The 24,235-nt window shown below is 43.4% G+C and overlaps 1 protein-coding gene across 1 annotated transcript in view; it reads left to right on the forward strand.

The window, feature by feature from the left end:
- Positions 1-24,235, forward strand: part of abca12 (ATP binding cassette subfamily A member 12) — a 97,176-nt gene that overhangs the window by 64,953 nt on the left and 7,988 nt on the right. Inside the window, exons 64-78 of the mRNA XM_090230062.1 lie at positions 3,141-3,230; positions 4,974-5,067; positions 5,199-5,326; positions 5,847-5,934; positions 6,639-6,747; positions 7,930-7,984; positions 10,554-10,731; positions 11,076-11,191; positions 13,673-13,832; positions 14,131-14,384; positions 14,818-15,022; positions 15,226-15,335; positions 16,898-17,048; positions 21,190-21,324; positions 21,853-21,956. Coding sequence (XP_090086188.1) covers positions 3,141-3,230; positions 4,974-5,067; positions 5,199-5,326; positions 5,847-5,934; positions 6,639-6,747; positions 7,930-7,984; positions 10,554-10,731; positions 11,076-11,191; positions 13,673-13,832; positions 14,131-14,384; positions 14,818-15,022; positions 15,226-15,335; positions 16,898-17,048; positions 21,190-21,324; positions 21,853-21,956 — 1,977 coding nt within the window. The remainder of the gene's footprint in view (positions 1-3,140; positions 3,231-4,973; positions 5,068-5,198; positions 5,327-5,846; positions 5,935-6,638; positions 6,748-7,929; positions 7,985-10,553; positions 10,732-11,075; positions 11,192-13,672; positions 13,833-14,130; positions 14,385-14,817; positions 15,023-15,225; positions 15,336-16,897; positions 17,049-21,189; positions 21,325-21,852; positions 21,957-24,235) is intronic.

Genomic DNA, 24,235 nt, shown 5'->3' on the forward strand with positions numbered 1-24,235 from the left:
GGTGGGAAAGGACAGGGTGGAGTGTGATTGAGATTGCGTCATCTGTGGATCTGTTGGGGCGGTATACGAATTGGAGTGGGTCTAGGGAATTCGGGAGGATGCTGTTGATGTGAGCCATGACCAGCCTTTCAAAGCACTTTATGGCTACCGACATGAGTGCTACGGGGCGGTAATCATTTAGACAGGTTACCTTTGCTTTGTTGGGCACCACAACCATGGTAGTCTGCTTAAAAAGTAGGTATTACAGACTCAGTCAGGGAGAGGTTGAAAATGTCAGTGAAGACACTTGCCAGTTTGTCCATGCATGCTTTGAGTACACGTCCTGGTAATCCATCTGGCCCCGCGGCTTTGTGAATGTTGACTTGTTTAAAAGTAATTAATTCATTCACCTGTAATTCATGGTTTCTGTACAGTCACTGTGGGGACGATGTCATCGATGCACTTATTGATGAAGCTGATGACTGATGTGGTGAACTCCTCAATGCCATTGGATGAATACCGGAACATATTCCAGTCTGTGCTAGCTAAACAATTCTGTAGAGTAGCATCCGCGTCATCTTACCACTTCCGTATTGAGCAAGTCACTGGTACTTCCAGCTTGAGTATTTGCCTGTAAGCAGGAATCAGGAGGATAGAATTATGGTCAGATTTGCCAAATGGAGGGCAGGGAGAGCTTTTTATGCATCTCTGTGTGTGGAGTAAAGGTGGTCTAGGATTCCCCCCCCCCCCCTGGTTGCACATGCGACATGCTGGTAAAAACTTGGTAAAACGGATTTAAGTTTGACTGCATTAAATTCCCTGGCCACTAGGAGCGCCGCTTCTGGATGAGCATTTTCTTCTTTGCTTATGGCCTTATAGAGTTGGTTGAGTGCGGTCTTATTGCCAGCATCGGTCTGCGGTGGTAAATAGACGGCTACGAATAATGTAGATGAGAACTCTCTTGGTATATAGTGTGGTCTCCAGCTGATCATAAGGTACTCTACCTCAGGCGAGCAATACATCGAGACTTCTTTAATATTAGACATCGTGCACCAGCTGTTATAGACAAAAAGACACACACCCCCACCCCTTGTCTTACCAGACTTAGCATCTCTGTTCTGCCAGTGCATGGAAAATCCCGCCAGCTAAATATGATCCATGTCGTCATTCAGCCACGACTCATGAAACATAAGATATTGCAGTTCTTAATGTCCTGTTGGTAAGATAATCGTAATTGTAGGTCATCAATTTAATTTTCAAATGATTGCATGTTAGCAAGTAGAGCGGAAGGCAGTGGGAGTTTACTCGCTTGCCGGTTGATTCTCAGAAGCCCAATCTGCTTCCTCTTTTCCTGTCATGCAATGGGTGTAGCTGGTGCATGGAAGTCAGGCGCAGGAGAGCAGAGATGAGTGAACAAAGAAGCACTTTACTGAGGCAATAGTAAGAACAGAATGCAACCGCGTCACAAAAACAAATGCCAAAAGAACAAGTGAGGCAGCACACAGTACAACAACCAAGTACAAAGTACCGGCTGCCACAAATCACAGGTACAAATAAAACCCGACGCAACCCAGCCGGAAGCGTGCCAACCTAGACAATAAACAATACCCCACACAGACATGGAGGGAACAGAGGGCTAAATACACATAGTAATCATGAGGAGATACTAACCAGGTGTGTGTAAAACAAGACAAAACAAATGGAAAAATGAAAGGTGGAGCGGCGATGGCTAGAAGAACGGTGACGTCGACCGCTGAACACCGCCCGAACAGGGAGAGGGACCAACATCGGCGGAAGTCGTGACATTTCCTCCATCTTTTCTTCATGCAAATGACTGGAATTTGGGCTTGTTCCCAGGAGAGCAGCATATCCTTCTCATCGGACTCTTTAAAGGAAAAAGCTTCTTCCAGTTTGTTGTGAGTAATCGTTGTTCTGATGTCCAGAAATTATTTTCGGTCATAATAGACGGTAGCAGCAACATTATGTACAAAATAAGTTTAAAAATGTCAAATGTCAGCCATCCTCTTCAAGCAGCATCTTTCACAAAATAGCTGTGCAGTGACGCTCCCCATCCAACCTGACAGTGCTTGAGAGGATCTGCCGAGAAGAATGGGACACACTCCCCAAATACAGGTGTGCTTAGCGTGGAGCGTTATGCCCAAAAAGACTCGAGGCTGTATTCACTGCATCTTCAACAAAGTACTAAGTAAAGGATCTGAATACTTCTGTAAATGTAATATTTCGTTTTTTATTTTAAATATGCAAAAAAATTATAAAAACTTTTTTTGCTTTGTCATTATGGGTTATTGTGTATAAATTGATGAGAGAATAAAAAATAGGCTGTAATGTAACAAAATATGGAACAAGTGAAGTGGTCTGAATACTTTCAGAATGCACTGTACAGTCCCAGATCAGTCCCGTCCGGTCACTGTTTGTCTATTGCTGTGCCATCTTTCTCATTTTCAGGTTGTAAGTTAGGTTTTTTGGGTAAGAGAGTAGAAGTTTCTTGAAGGGTGACTCAGATAAATGGTAGAAGGGGGAGGCAGTGAGAGGTAGAGAGAGCGAGTGAGATTTAGAGATAGAGGGAGTGGGATGTTGAGAGAGAGATTATTATGATGATGTGATCTGAGGTGTGAGATGAAAGTATAGAGAGAAGGAAGGAGAGAGTCGAAGTGACAAAGTCTTGATTGTGAAGAGCAGTTCTTTGATCTGAGGGAAGGTAGAGAGGAGAGGAGAGATGGAGAGAGATACAAAGGAGAGGATACGCTGAGGTAGGAACACATCAAACACTGTGTGCCCTCTCACTGTCCTTGGTTGATGGTTAAATGAGATTGAATTAGCCTTTTTTGATGTTGGGCTCATATTACCTTCCAAACCACTGTCCTAATTGGATCATTTACTAATACTGTACTGAAGGATTTGCTCAAAGTCCCTTGAAAGTATAGCCTGGTCCCAGATCTGTTTGTGCTGTATAACCAACTGTCATGGTCAGTGACATGCCAAATTTCAAAAACATGGAATGACAATGATCATAGGACTTGGCAAACTAGACAGCACAAACAGATCTGGGACCAGGCTAACTAGAAAGTATTAGACGAGACATAATGTTGCGTTCTGTTATAAGTTTGTCCTGAAACTTTTTGTTTTTATGTCGTCAACAGCAACCAGAATCCAAATTCCAGCAACCTGGTCAACTCTATGATGTCATTCCCTGGGATTGATAATGGGTGTCTGAACAGCCCTGATAAACCGTATGTACCTGACCAACTTCTACATAATCACTTTCTTACTTGTCTGGCGACTTTCTCTCCACCACTCTTACTTTGTCTATATCTAGCACTTCCGAATTCTCTTCTTACCCTATTTTCCTTCATATGCCATTGTCAATCTATTCCCTTTTAGTATCTGTCTTTGTTCCACTTCTCCCGCTCCCCACTATCCTGTCGCCATACTCTGTACTCTTCAGCATTACTACATGGTGCATGTCTCTAAACGCCTGGAGCAGTTCTGCTTTGCCGTCTGTGTGTATGTATGTGTGCGTGTATTTGGACATGCTCGAGTGTGTGGGTCAGTGGGGGTCAGTGCCATTTAAGATGAGGGAGGAAGTTTTTCTTTTTTCATGAGCATGGCCTTATTTCTATTACAGCATATTGGATGACTGTCATTCATATTCCATTCACCCAGCTCAATGTAACATCGATAGGTTTAGGCTGCTACGTGATACTCTAATTTTCCCTATACTCATCATGAGGTTGCTACAACCTAGCCAATGAATGAAAGTTTACAACGTAGGTGTACACAAGTCGAGATAAAAATTTGAGGTGACAGACAGTGACACATGGACAGACAGTTACACATTCAATACTGCCTTGCACACTCTTGCCTGCATCTAGTTGATATAGGTTGTAATCATTAGTCCAGCTAGCTAGCTGTAGCTTAAGCTTTCAGTACGAGAGTCATTCTCTGAGTCTCTTTGATTGGGTGGACAACATGTCAATTCATGCTGCAAGAGCTCTGATAGGTTGGAGGACCTCCACTGGAAATTGTCATAATTACTCTGTACGTCTATGGAAGGGGGTGAGAACCATGAGCTTCCAAGGTTTTGTACTGAAGTCAATGAACATAGAGGAGGATGGAAGCTAGCTGTCCTCTGGCTACACCACGGTGCTACCCTACAGAGTGCTGTGAGGCTACTGTAGACCTTCATTGCAAAACAGTGTGTTTTAATCAATTATTTGGTGACGTGATTATATTTAGTATAGTTTCATCTAAAAATGATAACTTTTTAAATGTTTTTTAAAAGATTATGAAATTCATTGAGGAGGGTGGTCGTCCCCTTCCTCCTCTGGGGAGCCTCCACTGATGTGTGGGTGCGTGTGTGTCTGAACGTGTGTGTGTTTGAGGAATCATTGGTATTCCATAAACACTCTGTGTTTATAGGATAGATTTCCCCTCGCAGGCACTCAAATCAATGTTGGCACTCATGAACCAGACCTCAGAGGCACTATAAAATTGTCGGCCAAAAAAAAAAGACATTTAGCTAGACGTGCAGCTAGGCAGCAGGGCGTGTGTGTGTGTGTGTGTGTGTGTGTGTGTGTGTGTGTGTGTGTGTGTGTGTGTGTGTGTGTGTGTGTGTGTGTGTGTGTGTGTGTGTGTGTGTGTGTGTGTGAGAGAGATAGAGATGCCCTGTGGACAATCACTGGAGAGTGCTGAGTGCCATGGCACTTCCTGACTACTGATTATATCTCTCCACCACTCTGTGATGTCATGCCTGTTTATACCTCGAGAATAAATACTGATTTACTGTCCATATGAATTGAACACTGGTATTGGTGTGTTACTGTGGTGGTGTTTATTCATGTGTGTGAGTGTATGTACAAGTGTAAATTGAGTGGGTTAGCTAGTGTCCTTGTGAATCAGTACATGTATGCATTGTAGTCATCTTACCATTTAAAACGGGCCTGTGGTTTACCTTGTCTTTTGTCTTTTTGAAGGGTCTGCACCAGAAGCACCAAGTCTGCCAGCTGGGAAACTAAAGGAAACAGTTCAGTGCCGTTTGAGTCCTGCAAATGTAACAAATATCAACAGGTGGGTTAGAGTTCATTAAAGGACATACCAGTAAAAATCAGCAGATGTTCTGTGTGTGTGTGTGTGTGTCTGCCCCCCTGCGTGTGTGTATCCTACACCCACTCTACTCTCCTTTCTGCTCCTCCAACCAGGTGTGTCAGTATAACCAATACCAGCCTCCCCATAAGATGAACCCCTCCTCCCAGATCGTCTATAACCTGACTGGCATCAAGGTTGAAAACTATCTCCTGGCTACAGCCAACAACTACATCAGGAACAGGTAAACAGTTTCAATGCAACCTGCATACACTAATGTGTCTGTTTCTAGATATGCTCTATGCTGTATATCCCTCTCTCTCTATCATAACAAATCATAGGAAAAAACAGCTTTCAATGACATGAAATGTAAAGGATCAGTGGCTGGATAGTAAATGAATGGAGCTGGGGAATCTGATATCCTGAACTATGCATCTTCTTCCAGCTCAGTTCTGTTCAGTTCACTTTATTGGTCTCATTCAGGAAAGAGTCTCATGCCTTGATCACGGAGTTAAAAAGACAGTAACATTGGGTAATGACTTATTTCTAATGAATAACCGATACCTATATGAACAATTCATCATAGGTACGGAGGCTATGATTTCTCTCCCCACTGTCCTCTTTCCATATTCTTTATTATCCAGCTTTACTAAGTGGTGCATGTATCTAAACGTGTGGTGTAGCTCTGCCATGTATGTGTGTGTGTGCAAACATGTACAATATGTAAATAATAATCGATTATATATATGAACAAATCATCATAGGTATGGTGGCTTTGATTTCGGGGAGCCACTCCCAACTAGTCTCCAGATGGACCTCTTGGAGGTGCCCGCAAACCGAACCCTCTCCAAGGTAACTATATACATATATATAAACACTGAATATGTATGAATATATATGTTTATGGGTTACTATAGTGTATCTACCCTTCTGTACCTATATCAGTCTCCTGCTGTTATGTACAGAATATAAAACCCTGTCTTTACCCCACCAAGAAAACAACCCTCTTAACTGCTCTTCTGTCCTAGTATATCTCTTGTTGGTTGCCTGTTCCCAGATCTGTTTGTGCTGTCTTGCTTGGCTTGATAATGACTGTAGCAGTTGGCTATACAGCACATACAGATCTAGGACCAGGCTATCTTGTTGTGATGTATAGTGGTTAAATTAGCCATGATTTCCTAATTGGAGCCGTTATGATACAGAAGCACTAAGCACTGTACCAAGATGGAACGGGATTATTACACCATCAATGTCGTCGTTAACATTGTTAATCGCAGCTACTCGCATCAATTATGTTTTGGCTGAATCTGAAATAGCCCCTGAGGGATAATGATGCTAGCGATTTAGACTTAGACACCTTCTCAAGATAAGTGTATTATTAGAGATAAGAGAATTAGAAGTATAAATGTTGAGAAGCATGTGCTGCAATCCCGAGATATTCATGAATGTGTGTCTTCAAACTTTAAATTTTACTTGAACTTGAACTTTTGTGTGTGTGTGTGTGTGTGTGTGTGTCTATGCATGTGCGCATGTGTGTGTGTTTTCTTGTCTTCTAGGTCTGGTACAACCCTGAGGGTCACCATACCATGCCTGCATACCTAAACAGCCTCAACAACTTCATCCTACGTACCAGCCTTCCAGCCGGCAAGGACCCACAGAATTATGGTGAGCAGCGCAAGAAGCCTATTTTTGTGAAAGAAAACAACAGCAGCTTTATCTCTAAAGACACCAGGAGCCTGTTTCACGCGCCGCTAATTCATCAAATCAGAGCTTGGAAATGCACCTTGAATAATTGTGATGCACCAGCTCTAGGGATAGCATAACAATTGTAATTTGATAAACAGTATTAAAAACTTGGTGTGTTGAAGCTAGCTTCTCAGGGGGTTCACAATGATCAGCCACACTACCTGGAATCACTTTCACTTTCAAATCCAATTGTATGTATCAGAGCCAAGTTTTAAAACCAAGCTAATCTGCTGAAAGGGATTTAGACACACACACACACACACACAGACACACCCACACACACACACACACACACAGAGAGAGTCCCATAGGGTGGTCGGTGTAGGCCGTCATTGTAAATAAGAATTTGTTCTTAACTGACTTGCCTAGTTATATAAAGATTAAATAAAATAAAATAAATTATAATAATAAAACACACACACCCTCTGAAAATAGTTTTCAGAGAGAGACCCCTTTTGGATTCTATAGGCTGAAAGGCTCAATTTGGCACCCTTTTCCAGAAGTATGCATTTGCACACTTCCTGCCATAGATTTAAAAGCAGTGGATTGTGTAAACGTTGACTGAAGGGTTTCCACCATTGTTAAATCCATGCACGAAAGTGTTCACAGTTGGGTCATAGTAAGGTCAGTTCCATTGTTTAGAGCCAGGGGGCAGTAGTGTGTTCTCCTCAGTCTACAATCACTATGCAGGCTGAATACCAATCAGGGAGTGTTGAGAGGTGTACTCAGGGACTGAGGCAGGCAGACTGGCGTTTCAACCTTATTTCAGCACCACCTGAAATATACTGTCTGCCCAGTCAATAAGCAAGCCGAGGGGAGGGTAGAGGAGGAGGGGAGGAAGGAGTGCAATCATTCAAATGTAATCTGTAGACTCACACAGGCCAAGGAGGAGGAAGGAGAGGGAGGAGAGGAAGGAGGAGGAGGGAGGAGAGAAAGGAGGAGGAAGGAGAGGTATGAGAGGGAGGAGAAATCTAGGGATTGTGTCTTGCACTACTCTGGCTGACTCATTTGTTTTATCCTTGGTTCAGTATATCTGTGCAGTGTCATGGTTTTATCTTATGAATGTGGCTAAATTGATTGTCTGTTTTTGTGTCTATACAGCCATCTCTGTGTCCAGTCATCCCTATCCTGGTGAAGTACAAGAAGAAGATGCCATGTAAGGACACAGTACACACACTCCCTTGTCTTCTTCTCTCTCTTTCTCTTTCTTTCTTGCTCTTGGTTCACTCTACAAAGTATGCCGCTTTTCGCTAAACGGAGTTACCATGCCTTTCATTGGTCCTCGTGAGATTGTTTCAATTTTGGTTGGCGAGCCAAAGCCTGATGATCCGGTGTCTGCCTGACATACCTAAAGATACTTCAATGTTTATTACTATCATTAACCTGTGTGTCACGGTCGTCGTAGTGAGAAGACCAAGGCGTGAATTGAATACATAATACATTTTAATGAAGACCGACACTAAACAAACTACAAAAACAAACGTGCCGCTATACTACGAACATGCAGACACAGGCAACTAGACATAGACAATAACCCACGAAATACCCAAAGAAGATGGCTGCCTAAATATGGTTCCCAATCAGAACACCTGCCTCTAATTGAGAACCAATCTAGGCAACCATAGACATATAAAACACCTAGATGGTAAACAACCCCATAAACCTACAAAACCCCTAGACAGTACAAAAACACATACATCAACCATGTCACACCCTGACCTAACCAAAACAATAAAGAAAACAAAGAATACTCAGGTCAGGGAGTGACACTGTGTTGATATCTCCAAAAGGAAACCAGTCTAGTGCTAGACTGAGATAACAAGGACTATATGGAGAATAACCCTGACATTTAAATTAAAGTCCTAATGTAATCTGACTTGCTGTATTTACCCATATCTGATTTGATGAATGGATTTTCCTGAGCTGGCATTATTGATCAGGGACAGTCAGCAGGCCCAATATAATGTGTATGTGTGCAAAATGGCACCCTATTCCCTATATAGTACAATACTTTTGAAAAGGGTCCATAGGGCTCTGGTCAAAAATATTGCACTTTGTATGGAATAGGGTGCAATTTGGGACTCTGTGTATTTACTATTTAGGGTGGTGCAGAGTTTGATTAATTCACAGAGCTTCCCACTTCTCCGACCGTGGCTGTTTTTAACACTGACTGCAGGCTATTTTAGGGACCTGGGATTGCTCTTCTCAGTCGTTGGCTATTCATCGCGACAGTATTCCCCGACCCACAACCTGGGTTAGCTCTGTTTTTTTCAGACTAAGAGGACTTGACAGAGCAGAGGACAGAACCCTGCTTTCAGACAGATGTTCCCCAATACTTTCATCATCATTATCAAAGATCTCTTGTTTTTTTTTTTACCTCTTAACGTTTGCTCTTCCATCAGATTAAAAATCACAATCAATAGCTGATATTTGTTGTCTACAGTTACTAATTGACCTAATTTACTAGGCTATACAGTGTGACAGTCCCCCAGACTAAACACACACACACACACACACACTGGTCCAATTTTAGCCCAAAGCCTGTCATTTTGTTCTGAGGGAGAAGGTCACTGCTTTGATCAAGGGGTTCCCTTAAGACATTCATTAGTATCAAAGATCTGTTGAGTTGAGTCTCAACTGCTGTATTTATTTTAACTTCAATCTGAAATGTTCCTTCAGATGACAAATCAAAAATCACTAGCTAAAATTTGTGGTGTCTAATATCATTTTTGGCCTAACTCGTGTTTAAGATGACCTCAAATGATGTCTCGTCCTGACTATAGTGTTCATGCATCTGCCTTAGTGGGGTTCGGGATGGCCTGTTGGTCATAGTGATAATAAGACTGTCTTTGCTTCTGGTTACAGGACACACTACAGCCTGTCTCTTTGTTCCTCTGCCAGTGATTGTCTTTCATTTTCCAGCTATCCTCGTCCAACATATTCTCTTTGTCCATGGTCCTCTGTCTGTGGTCCTCCTGCCTCCTGCAGCCTAGCCAAAAGGAAATGAAGAGGGAGGCAGAACACCAATCATGTAGGGTAGCTCGATCAAAAACAAAAGAAGTAAAGGGGAGGCATGAATCTAGCTGAGTGAATTTGAATGGGGAGGCAGCAAAGACAACGACACAGTAGGTAATATCTTAAAGAGCTCCAGCCAGTTGCTATGAATCTGACAACCATGACGCTTCTCAACAATGCCTCTTAAAATATCTTTATCACATAGACGTCTCAATAGCAGGAAGCAGCTGGTTCGACTCATAAATTGTAGGAGAGCTCTGGCAGGTGGTGTTGGTAAAACAGTAATTTCTTCTTTGTGGCTATTATCTTGTCACTGCTGGAGTTGGAACATCTCTCTTCACGAGACACCCATTTATTATTAATGAAATCTTGTTTGTTGTGAGTTTCTCCAATGAACCCTTCAAATGAATTACTGGCTCAGCTGGCATGGAAACCTACTAACAATGTTTTCAGGCCTGTAAAATAAGCACAGGACAGTTCATAGGAGGACTAATTAACATAGGACACTTGGCTCTGGTGATCAATCAATCAATCAATCAATCAAATGCATTTATAAAGCCCTTTTTACATCAGCAGTTCTCCATCCTCTTCTGGCTATAAGAGGACACTTGGCTGTGTGATCCCCCAGCTTAGTGACCTCTCTCTCTCTCTCTCTCTTTTTCTCTTCTCTTTCTCTTTCTCTCCCTCTCTCCCTCTCTCCGTCTCCCCAGAGTGCAAGGTCTGGTCCATATCCTGGTGGCTGTGTGTGCCCTGACTGGCTACTCCATTATGACTGCTAGCTTCGCGATCTACGAGGTCCAGGAGCACCACAGCGGCTCCAAGACACTGCAGCACATCTCTGGGATAGGAGAACCCTTCTACTGGGCTATCAACTTCTTCTACGACATGGTAGGACTATGTCAACACCATGCACGGCTAACTGATACAATACATTTCCACTAGCATTGCTGCATTGTCTAAAAATGCTAGCCAGGAGATTCTTGATGTTGCTCATCCTGCACTTCCTTCATACAGTCAATGACGGCATTACGGCCCACACCTTTTCTTTATTTGTTTTGGGATTGTAAACTACAAGAAGATGATGTTTAGCTGTTAAATGAATATGACTGGTATGAACTTGATTGATTTCCACTATTGAAAGAGGCAGTTGCCAGTGATTCTACAGTTTGATGTATGTGATGTATTTAAGCGACCAGTGTACTACGGTGTGTTAAGCGTTCCTGTTTCTCCAGGCCTTATACATGGTCCCAGTCGCTCTCTCAATTGCCACGATAGCAGCCTTTCAGCTCCCAGCCTTTACTGACAGGCAGAACCTTGCTGCTGTGAGTCTGCTGCTGGTCATGTTTGGGTAAGTACACATGTACACACGTGTACACACGTGTACACACACACACACACACAGATAGACGGACAAACACATGCAGACACACACACACACACACACTTTGGGTGAGTAGGTATCACCATAGTGACTGCACACACACACAGTACAGGTTCCCTTATCCATGTCAGAGGTGAAGGATCTCAGTTGCTGGAAGATCACACCTTCCTTTCCTTGAGTACCATATACACAGTAGCTCCCCAGTACTATCAACTCAAGCAGGTGGGGAGGTTTCATCAAAGGATGAAACCATTTCTTGTCACTAAGTGATGGGTGGCTGCTTGCTACTGAACATGTCTTCTTAAGACCCCAGTCTATTTCACGCAAGGTAGAATGTGAAGCAGAATTCCATCAATTCAGAACCTACTTCAGTGTGATTCCTCTTTCACAGCAGCCTGTCTGTCTGCCGGTCTGTCTGCCTATACAGTGGGGAGAACAAGTATTTAATACACTGCCGATTTTGCAGGTTTTCCTACTTACAAAGCATGTAGAGGTCTGTAATTTTTATAATTTACACTTAAACTGTGAGAGACGGAATCTAAAACAAAAATCCAGAAAATCACATTGTATGATATTTAAGTAATTCATTTGCATTTTATTGCATAACATAAGTATTTGATCACCTACCAACCAGTAAAAATTCCTGCTCTCACAGACCTGTTAGTTTTTCTTTAAGAAGCCCTCCTGTTCTCCACTCATTACCTGTATTAACTGCACCTGTTTGAACTCAGTTACCTGTATAAAAGACACCTGTCCACACACTCAATCAAACAGACTCCAACCTCTCCACAATGGCCAAGACCAGAGAGCTGTGTAAGGACATCAGGGTTAAAATTGTAGACCTGCACAAGGCTGGGATGGGCTACAGGACAATAGGCAAGCAGCTTGGTGAGAAGGCAACAACTGGTGGCGCAATTATTAGAAAATGGAAGAAGTTCAAGATGACGGTCAATCACCCTCGGTCTGGGGCTCCATGCAAGATCTCACCTCGTGGGGCATCAATGATCATGAGGAAGGTGAGGGATCAGCCCAGAACTACACGGCAGGACCTGATCAATGAGGAGTAATGGGAGACGGTCATGTGGTCTGATGAGACAAAAATAGAGCTTTTTGGTCTAAACTCCACTCGCCGTGTTTGGAGGAAGAAGAAGGATGAGTACAACCCCAAGAACACCATCCCAACCAATAGAAGATCTTTGGAGGGAGCTGAAAGTCCGTATTTCCCAGCGACAGCCACGAAACCTGAAGGATCTGGAGAAGGTCTGTATGGAGGAGTGGGCCAAAATCCCTGCTGCAGTGTGTGCAAACCTGGTCAAGAACTACAGGAAACGTATGATCTCTGTAATTGCAAACAAAGGTTTCTGTACCAAATATTAAGTTCTGCTTTTCTGATGTATCAAATACTTATGTCATGCAATAAAATGCAAATGAATTACTTAAAAATCATACAATGTGATTTTCTGGATTTTTGTTTTAGATTCCGTCTCTCACAGTTGAAGTGTACCTATGATAAAAATTACAGACCTTTACATGCTTTGTAAGTAGGAAAACCTGCAAAATCGGCAGTGTATCAAATACTTGTTCTCCCCACTGTACATACTCTGGACTTGTTTCTCTGCTTCTGTGTGGCAGCTTGGCTTGGAGCAGATGGTCTCTCCTATTTAGTCAGTCTGACTGCCCCACAGCCTCCTCCTCCACCCTCATCTCTCTCATTCACCCCCCCCCCTCTATTTCTCTCTCCCCCTCTCCTCTCTTCCACTCACTTCCCTCTGCACACACTCTCCCTTGACCCAGGCACCCCAATCAAAAGAAAAAGGCAGATCATTTAGAGTAAGAGAGAGGATAGGGCCTCACCATGGGGGAATATATAAAGGAACTCATTTATCTTCTCTTTTAGCTTTTGTGGTTTAAGTGTTTACTCTCCTTGAAAATGGAGTTAAAGTTTCTTTTATTTTTTCTTTATTTTGCAAAGTTCTCTGGCTTGGTCTCTTGTTTCATATAGTCATTCCACCGAGTCAATTACAATGAGATTAAGCAAATCATGCATTCATCATCTGTTGCAAGTGAATCTCAGAACCCAGAAAATACAAATGTACGAGCGCTAGCTCTATTCCATCTAGTTGTGGGGGCCAAAGTGTTGAAGTCTGAGCTAGTGGAAACATCAGATTCAACTCCTCCCCACTACAGAACCACCCACATGTTCTGGTAAAAATCCCTGCCTTCACATCAAGCACCACCTCCACAGAGTCTTTCACGAGAGATTAGTTGCAAGTTAAAGGCTGAAAGTTGTAATCATAATATCATAACCCAGAACCAAATATCACGTGTGCTAGCTTGCTATGTTTAACAGTCTGTTATTAGAGAGACTAAATGTCTCGTGCATTGAACATTAAATAACATGTTATAATGTAAAGGCTGACAAGTGTCGTGTTGTCATCTGGTTTTCAGGTTTGCCACATTCCCTTGGATGTACCTGCTGTCAGGGGTCTTTAAGGATGCAGAGATGGCCTTCATCAGCTACGTGTGCATCAACCTCTTCATCAGCACCAACACCATCATCTCCACCTCCATCGTCTTCTTCCTGGGACAGCTCAATGAGAATGATGAAGTGAGCAGCACAATGTAGAGATGACTGAAGGAGACATTTTATAACTGGAGCCATGTTGAAAAGATGTTACCCTGAAAAGATATGTAGTTCAGACGTTTGTTCTGATTGCCTTTTTATATCGAAGGGGTTTCTGAGTCCATTACTCTTTATGTTTGATAAAGCATTGGAGGGGTTTTGAACTTCCTGTCAATATTGTTAAATAATTTAACTAATTCTTTGTTTACCTAGTTGACATCCCATGGACTGAGCACCCCTTCTCTCTCTCCCCCTATCTATTTCTCTTTCTCTCTTTCCACAGAGGATACACGAGGTGTACAGAATCCTGTCCTATGTGTTCCTGATCTTCCCCCAGTTTAGTTTTGGGAACGGCCTGATGGAGCTGGCCAGGGTTGATATGCAGGTTCAGATCCTCAGTGTGTATGGAGTGGACGCCTATAAGAACCCCTTCACCATGGACATGCTGGGCTGGATGTTTGTCTCCCTCTTCCTCCAAGGCTTCATTGGCTTCACCCTACGTCTGCTGCTCAACAAGTGGCTCATACGTAAAGTCAGGTGAGTCTGCTGTGGTGATAGAGAACTATAGCAGATTGGAATGGGCAATGATGATATATGGATGTGGGAGGCATGGTGGGCATGTAGGGCACAATTAAACTGGTCCTAGATCTGTTTTTGCTGTCTTACCAACTCCTATGGCATGGCAACGAACATATGAGTCATTATCAGGCTAGAGGGTCAATGGTGGAAAAGCGTAAATTCCTGGTCCCCATATGTTGCTGAGTTCTTCTGTTACTGTTACCCTCATATGCATCTTTTCTCACATTCTTTCTCCCTCTTCGAGCAAGCCACTTAACCCTAATTTGCTCCAGGGGCATGGTACTACTATGGCGGACTCTGTAAAACATTTAATTGCACCTATCTGTTGTATGTGACAATAAAAAAATATTTATTTATCCCTTCCTCATCCCTCCATCCCTCTCCTCCATAGGAACCTGATCTTCCCCAAGAAGGCAGTGCCTCAGACAGGTAGCCAGGACGAGGATGAGGATGTTGTGGCAGAGTGCCAACGTGTGACCAGCGGAGCGGCTGTTACTGACCTGCTGCAGGTCAACCAGCTGACCAAGGTTTACCATCACCTGGCCAAGAAGGTCCAGGCCGTCAAGAGGCTGTCTGTGGGCATTCCTGCTGGGGAGGTAACCTCAGGCTTCATCTGATTCTGCAGCAATCACATACTTTACAAGGTTTATGAAGTCACTATAAGATTTGCCAATAGGTCACTTTAGGCAAGTCCAAGTCTTAAGTTAAGTCTTTGAGGATGAGTCTAAATTAAGTCTCGTTCTGAGTTTGGTACAGCGGCTGTTTTGGTCCTTGACATGAGTGTGGTTGTGCTGTGCAGTGCTTTGGTCTACTGGGGGTGAACGGTGCAGGGAAGACCACCACTTTTAAGATGCTGACTGGAGACATCAGCCCTACTGAAGGGACAGCACAGATCAAGGACTGGGATGGGTAAGGCTATGGTGTAATATGTGTTACGTTACCTTATACAGTGCACTCGGAAAGTATTCAGAACGTTTCACTCTTGCCACATTTTGTTACGCTACAGCCTTATTCTAAAATGTATGAAATAATTGTTTTTACTCACCAACCTACACACAATACCCTATAATGACAAAGCAAAAACCTAGCATAGACTTATAGATGACCTGGAGCCAGTGGGTCTGGCATCCTTGAGATGTTTCTACAACTTGATTGGAGTCTACCTGTGGTAAATTCAATTGGTTGGACATGATTTGGAAAGGCACATACTTGTTTAAATAAGGTTCCACAGTTGACAGTGCATGTCAGAGCAAAAACCAAGCCATGAGGTCAAAGGAGTTGTCCGTAGAGCTCCGAGATAGGATTGTGTCGAGGCACAGATCTGAGGAAGGGTACCAAAGCATTTCTGCAGCATTGAAGGTCCCCAAGAACACAGTGGCCCCATCACTGTTAAATGGAAGAAGTTTGGAACCACCAAGACTCTTCCTTGACCTGGCCGCCGGCCAAACTGAGCAATTGGGGGAGAAGGGCCTTGGTCAGGGAGGTGACCAAGAACCCTATGGTCACTCTGACAGAGCTCCAGAGTTCCTCTGTGGCGATGGAAGATCCTTCCAGAAGGACAACCATCTCTACAGCACTCCACCAATCAGGCCTTTACGGTAGAGTGGCCAGACGGAAGATACTCCTCAATAAAAGGCATATGACAGCACGTTTGGAGTTTGCCAAAGGGCACCTAAAGGACTCTCAGACCATGAGAAAAAAAGATTATCTGGTCTGATGAAACCAAGATGGAACTACTTGGCCTGAATACCAAGCGTCACATATGGAGGAAACCTGGCACCATCCCTATGGTGAAGCATGGTGGTGGCAGCTTCATGCTGTGGGGATGTTTTTCAGAGGCAGGGACTGGAAGACTAGTCAGGATCGAGGGAAAAATGAACAGAGAAAAGTACAGAGAGATCCTTGATGAAAACCTGCTCCAGAGAGCTCAGAACCTCATACTGAGGCAAAGTTTCACCTTCCAACAGGACAATGACCCTAAGCACACAGCCAAGACAGCGTAGGAGTGGCTTCGGGACAAGTCTCTGAATGTCCTTGAGTGGCCCAGCCAGAGCCCGGACTTGAACCTGAATGAACATCTCTAGAGAGACCTGGAAATAGCTGTGCAGCGATGTGCCCCATCTAACCTGACAGAGCTTGAGAGGATATGCAGAGAAGAATTGGAGAAACTTCCCTAATACAGGTGTGCCAAGCTTGTCGCATCATACCCAAGAAGACACAAGGCTGTAATCGCTACTGAATACTTTCCTGAATGCACTGTATTTTACAAATATCCATTCATTAATGGATTTGAGCACATGATCCATTTGATTATCCCCTGCAATTATGCTCTTGTGAGATACATTTTTTAAAAGTGAAGTATACTTTTCTCATGTCGCCTGCCTGTATTATTCAGAACCATATCCTGAGAGCATAGGAACCTTTTAACCTCTTACACTCTTTTAAATCTCTATCTGCGTACGTGCTTTCAGGAGGATGGTTGACATCATTGACTGCCGTAACGAGGGCATCAACATCGGTTACTGTCCCCAAGTGGACGCTCTGGATGACCTGCTGACAGGGGAGGAGCACATGTACTTCTATGCCCGCATCCGAGGCATCTCCAAGAGCGAGATAGACCGGGTAAGACCTCCCACAGTCCATAGAGGACTGTTTTCTTTGTGACCGTGTAGAGGGTGGATTATGTCACCTAGGATCTGGGTAACTGTGTTTCTCCCCATTAAGATATGGCCCTCCCTTACACCCACAACAATACTTATCTTTCACCAAAGCACAGAGAACCATTGCAGAACAACGTTAAAATCTGAAAATAAAAGATCCATATCTAGCTAGGTACTGTACTCCTTTCTTCTTTGCTTTACATCAAAGCACGGAGAGCAACATCAACAGAAGAACTTCAGAATCTGAAAATAAAATATTGAAATCTAGCTAGGTACTGAGGTACTCCTTCCTACTTTGCTCTCATCAAAGCATGGAGAACATCAACATAACAGAATAACAAAATAAAAAAAGTTAAGATTGACATCTAGCTTGACACTGTACTCCTTCTGTCCTTTGCTGTCCATCGAAACACAGAGAACAACATCAACAGATCGACTTTAGAATCAGAAAGGATAAAAGTTCCATCACTAGCTATTGTAGTACTAAATGCTGGCACACTCACTATGAGTAAGACCGAGAAACCTAGTGAAGAACCCTTAAAGATACAGTACACCGGGCTGGTATAAAGTTGAATGTAGTTTAGACAGAGCTGAGCTTGGTTACCTCTGTTTTCCAATTAAGGCAGACTGTAGTGGATGTATCAATGGATCCAGATGGATTTTTCTTCCTAGCAGAGAGATCATGCTATGATGAGAGGATCATGTTTGACAGTTCACCGCAGGCACTGCTCCACCTAATTCATCACTCAGAAAGGTAATCAATCTATGCATTCATTCTCCAAGGATTATTATGGAGAGTGAGTGTTTCTGATGTTTTCTCTCTCGCTGCAATACTGATGAAGTCTGCACGGAGAACAGTCAAAGATAATGAGATTTTAGATTTTCTTTTTTGTATCTGACATGTCACAAGAGGCTACAAGTCACATGTGAGCACATTCAAAGCATTTTCAAAGAAACTGAATCATATTTACAGAGAATAATACATATACATGATGACCCAGATCTGCTTACAAAGGCAGAAAGCTAGCATCCTTTGACTGTGTGGGTTTTTGAGGATGTCTAGCATCTATCAAGGGCTCCCTCTACCACCCTCTCTCTCCCCTTCCTCCCCACGCTCTCGCTCGCTCAACCTCCATCTCCTCTCCCCTCCTCCCTCTCCATCCTTTCATTTTGGACACATCAGCCCCATTACACTGATAGGCTCTGACAACCTCAATGATGTCACCAATAGATACAAACAGCCAATCAGACACAGAAATGATGCGGATGACTCGCCATAATCTCCATTATACCAGAGCCTTACAAGGGCTCTGGCCATTACTGCTGTCGTTACCATTCTCTGTTCCGTTCAGGGTGATGACAAAAATGGCTTTAATGTCCACAACAACAGTGGCTGCTAGTCTTAGGTAATTCACACAAATAGGTAGAGGGGGGAGGGAGAGAAAGCGAGAGAGACAACAATGGCTTTAATGACCATAACAACAGTGGTTATAGTCTTAAGATAATTCACAGGGAAAGGTTGGTTTATATATAGCCTCCCTCCTCTGTAATGCTCTTCATCAGACAGTCATAACTTGAGGTAATTAGACCAAGGCCTAATGCCTTAATGGGGTTGTTTCATATTTACATGGTTTAGCCACTATTTATTTAGGGAAAACATTATAGCTCGGTTTTAAAGGCCACCTGAAGAGAGAATAAAATAGCACTTTTAAACTAAATGTTAGTACACTTACTGTTAGTACAATCTAGGAGACCGAACATACTTTTGAACTAACTGTTAGATATTTTCTTATCAACGTTTTAGCTAGATAATCATTCAAAATTCACATTTGTTGTGTCTTTATCCATGGAACACATATGTTATAAAGCTGTTTATTATACGAAGTTAATCGAAGTATACCTGGGGCGGACCAGAGATTTTTCAGGACCTAAAGAGTGTGGAGGCGTTCTATATCTTTGCTCAGGACTATTAACCAGGAATACAAAAGACAATCATGTGTAAATGTTGTCGACCTATGGGAAAATAGCTCATGCTTAAGATTGCTGTAAAGGAGCCTTAGTGTAGAATGAATATAAAACAGTTGCATTTAGAGCAGCTCCACTGTCTAGGGTTTTTATGGTGCATGTAATATGGATTATTTTAAATGCAACAAAAAGTCTAGCATACTGTTGTTAATGTCTTTGATGCACACAGACAATTCAATGTGTTGTTGCTCTCAGTCAATGTCAATTTCTTATTAGTCAACTCGAGCTTCTAGCTTGTTTGGTTTAAATTGGTAAACTGCAAGCAGACTATGTTCTTCCTCAGACTGGTTTAAGCTTGCAAATGTACATAGGTAGAGAAGACAGGTAATATAGCACACAAAACAACCAAACCCACCCTTGATTGCCAAATGTCATTATGCATGGCGGAAAATTCAAACTAGATATTCATCTGGGTAATAGGTATTTAACTGCTTTTTAACCCAAAATGGTTTCTTTAACTAGGCAGAAGACACGTTTACATTTCTAACCAAAAAGTAAAGTATCCTATTCTTCTTAACATTTCTCCATAATAGGTTTACAGTATATCTGTAAGTCTTCAAGTAATAGCCCAGGAGTTTATTTGCTTCAATCACTGAAAACAACCAGTGCTTAGTAGAAAGAGGCTTCTATTTGAGCCAGGCATTTATTTCCTCAATGCACACAGGTTTTTATATAGGAACCAGGCTAAATGGGGTGGCCAGTCCTCTTCTGGCTGTGCCGGGTGGAGATTATAACAGAACATGGACAAGATGTTCAAATGTTCATAAATGACCAGCATGGTCGAATAATAATAATAAGGCAGAACAGTTGGAACTGGAGCAGCAGCACAGTCAGGTGGACTGGGGACAGCAAGGAGTCATCATGTCAGGTATTCCTGGGTTATGGTCCTAGGGCTCAGGTCCTCCGAGAGAGAGAAAGAAAGAGAGAAATAGAGAGAGCATATGTGGGATGGCCAGTCCTCTTCTGGCTGTGCCGGGTGGAGATTATAACAGAACATGGCCAAGATGTTCAAATATTCATAAATGACCAGCATGGTCGAATAATAAGGCAGAACAGTTGAAACTGGAGCAGCAGCACGGGCAGGTGGACTGGGGACAGCAAGGAGTCATCCTGTCAGGTAGTCCTGGGGCATGGTCCTAGGGCTCAGGTCCTCCGAGAGAGAGAGAGAAAGAAAGAGAGAAGGAGAGAATTAGAGAATGCACACTTAGATTCACACAGGACACCGAATAGGACAGGAGAAGTACTCCAGATATAACAAACTGACCCTAGCCCCCCGACACATAAACTACTGCAGCATAAATACTGGAGGCTGAGACAGGATGGGTCAGGAGACACTGTGGCCCCATCCGAGGATACCCCCGGACAGGGCCAAACAGGAAGGATATAACCTCACCCACTTTGCCAAAGCACAGCCCCCACACCACTAGAGGGATATCTTCAACCACCAACTTACCATCCTGAGACAAGGCTGATTTATTTCCTCAATGCACACAGGTTTTTCTCAATAAAATGTTCAAAAGAATACCACACTGTTAATTGTGACCAATATGGCCAGTATAAACATTATAATAACTAATTAATTGCAGATCAGACTTGCAAAGACTAGGCTGCCTATCATACACCCCCCGATTTTGCACTTAAGCATCATTCTCTGACTCGTTGAGCCTTGTATCCCACGTAGTTGAGCCGTCCATGTCCAACCACACTGCTGTGTCATCCATGGCCATGATGTTGCTTTCCTTTATCTTCTTTTGCACAGTATTTACAGTACTCACTGAAGTTCACTCCGAAACAATTCATTTAGGCACAGGTTTATTTGAAACATTTATTTGCTGAAATGTGTGCTGATGCTCAGCTTGCAAAAAAGGTACAGGAGGCTATTTGAGATTGCATTTGAAGTTTTACAGTACGTAACTGGTCTCTGTTTTTAACCCAAAATCATCTTTAGAAAAATGTCAGTTTCTCACAAAATGGAAAATAAAGTATGTATTCTTCTTTCCTCCATAATAGGTATATACGTAACTGGACTTTTTCTTTTTTAACCCAAACTGGTTTCTCTTGTCGTTTTCCCCTCCCAGGTGGTCAATTACCTACTGAAGAAGCTGGAGCTGGGGTACCATAGACACACCATCAGTGACAGTTACAGCTGTGGAACCCGTAGGAAGCTCTCCACTGCCCTGGCACTCATAGGACACCCAAATATACTGCTGCTGGTGAGGACATGTGTACACACACACACACACACACACACACACACAGATAAGGCTGCTGGTGAGCAGTCTGAGGACCCATCCGAGAGCAACACCCATTCATCAATCTGTCAAATTAACAGTGTGACATCATCATACCTACTGCTAACACAATGTTGCAGATACTCATCTCATCCCTGTATGGTGTCCATTTTAGGAAATCCTCAGAAATGTGTTTATTACATTTTTTATTCATATTTTTTATTTCAGGGGGTGCTGCAGCACCCTCTGCACCCCTATTTCCCGTGGCTTAGGCCTCATACTGAAGCAAACATATTGCTGCTGCTCCTCCGGTGATAGCCTTATCTCAGTCCTATACAGTATATGGTGTCCATATTAGGACATCTTCAGACAGACATCAGTGTCTTACCTCACCTTTACATAAGTCAAGTTTGACCACTACACGGGTCAAGCACCAGGCATTCACTCCTCCCTTTTCCATCTCACTTGAACTCACCTCTCTCCTCTTTTCCTCTGTCCCTCTCTCCTCAGGACGAGCCTACCTCAGGTATGGACCCTCGCTCCAAACGTCACCTGTGGAAGATCATCTCAGAGGAAGTCAAGGGGAAGTGTGCTGTAGTTCTCACCTCTCACAGGTAAACGTCCCTACCTCCCCAACGCCTCTAATCAAATCAAATCAAATGTATTTATATAGCCCTTCGTACATCAGCTGATATCTCAAAGTGCTGTACAGAAACCTAGCCTAAAACACCAAACAGCAAGCAATGCAGGTGTAGAAGCACGGTGGCTAGGAAAAACTCCCTAGAAAGGCCAAAACCTAGGAAGAAACCTAGAGAGGAACCAGGCTATATGGGGTGGCCAGTCCTCTTCTGGCTGTGCCGGGTGGAGATTATAACAGAACATGGACAAGATGTTCAAATGTTCATAAATGACCAGCATGGTCGAATAATAATAAGGCAGAACAGTTGAAACTGGAGCAGCAGCACGGCCAGGTGGACTGGGGACAGCAAGGAGTCATCATGTCAGGTATTCCTGGGGCATGGTCCTAGGGCTCAGGTCCTCCGAGAGAGAGAAAGAAAGAGAGAAGGAGAGAATTAGAGAATGCACACCTAGATTCACACAGGACACCGAATAGGACAGGAGAAGTACTCCAGATATAACAAACTGACCCTAGCCCCCCGACACATAAACTACTGCAGCATAAATACTGGAGGCTGAGACAGGATGGGTCAGGAGACACTGTGGCCCCATCCGAGGACACCCCCGGACAGGGCCAAACAGGAAGGATATAACCCCACCCACTTTGCCAAAGCACAGCCCCCACACCACTAGAGGGATATCTTCAACCACCAACTTACCATCCTGAGACAAGGCTGAGTATAGCCCACAAAGACCTCCGCCACGGCACAACCCAAGGGGGGGGGGGGGGGGGGGGGGGCGCCAACCCAGACAGGATGATCACATCAGTGAATCAACCCACTCAGGTGACGCACCCCTTCCAGGGACGGCATGAGAGAGCCCCAGTAAGCCAGTGACTCAGCCCCTGTAATAGGGTTAGAGGCAGATAATCCCAGTGGAAAGAGGGGAACCGGCCAGGCAGAGACAGCAAGGGCGGTTCGTTGCTCCAGAGCCTTTCCGTTCACCTTCCCACTCCTGGGCCAGACTACACTCAATCATATGACCCACTGAAGAGATGAGTCTTCAGTAGAGACTTGAAGGTTGAGACCGAGTTTGCGTCTCTGACATGGGTAGGCAGACCGTTCCATAAAAATTGAGCTCTATAGGGGAAAGCCCTGCCTCCAGCTGTTTGCTTAGAAATTCTAGGGACAATTAGGAGGCCTGCGTCTTGTGACCGTAGCGTACGTGTAGGTATGTACACCAGGACCAAATCAGAGAGATAGGTAGGAGCAAGCCCATGTAATGCTTTGTAGGTTAGCAGTAAAACCTTGAAATCAGCCCTTGCTTTGACAGGAAGCCAGTGTAGAGAGGCTAGCACTGGAGTAATATGATCAAATTTTTTGGTTCTAGTCAGGATTCTAGCAGCCGTATTTAGCACTAACTGAAGTTTATTTAGTGCTTTATCCGGGTAGCCGGAAAGTAGAGCATTGCAGTAGTCTAACCTAGAAGTGACAAAAGCATGGATTAATTTTTCTGCATCATTTTTGGACAGAAAGTTTCTGATTTTTGCAATGTTACGTAGATGGAAAAAAGCTGTCCTTGAAATAGTCTTGATATGTTCTTCAAAAGAGAGATCAGGGTCCAGAGTAACGCCGAGGTCCTTCACAGTTTTATTTGAGACGACTGTACAACCATTAAGATTAATTGTCAGATTCAACAGAAGATCTCTTTGTTTCTTGGGACCTAGAACAAGCATCTCTGTTTTGTCTGAGTTTAAAAGTAGAAAGTTTGCAGCCATCCACTTCCTTATGTCTGAAACACATGCTTCTAGCAAGGGCAATTTTGGGGCTTCACCATGTTTCATTGAAATGTATAGCTGTGTGTCATCCGCATAGCAGTGAAAGTTAACATTATGTTTTCGAATAACATCCCCAAGAGGTAAAATATATAGTGAAAACAATAGTGGTCCTAAAACGGAACCTTGAGGAACACCGAAATTTACAGTTGATTTGTCAGAGGACAAACCATTCACAGAGACAAACTGATATCTTTCCGACAGATAAGATCTAAACCAGGCCAGAACTTGTCCGTGTAGACCAATTTGGGTTTCCAATCTCTCCAAAAGAATGTGGTGATCGATGGTATCAAAAGCAGCACTAAGGTCTAGGAGCACGAGGACAGATGCAGAGCCTCGGTCCGATGCCATTAAAATGTAATTTACCACCTTCACAAGTGCCGTCTCAGAGCTATGATGGGGTCTAAAACCAGACTGAAGCATTTCGTATACATTGTTTGT

The sequence above is a fragment of the Oncorhynchus mykiss genome, chromosome 3 (genome assembly GCF_057628025.1).
Source record: "Oncorhynchus mykiss isolate SJ-2025 chromosome 3, ASM5762802v1, whole genome shotgun sequence".
NCBI lineage: Eukaryota > Metazoa > Chordata > Actinopteri > Salmoniformes > Salmonidae > Oncorhynchus > Oncorhynchus mykiss.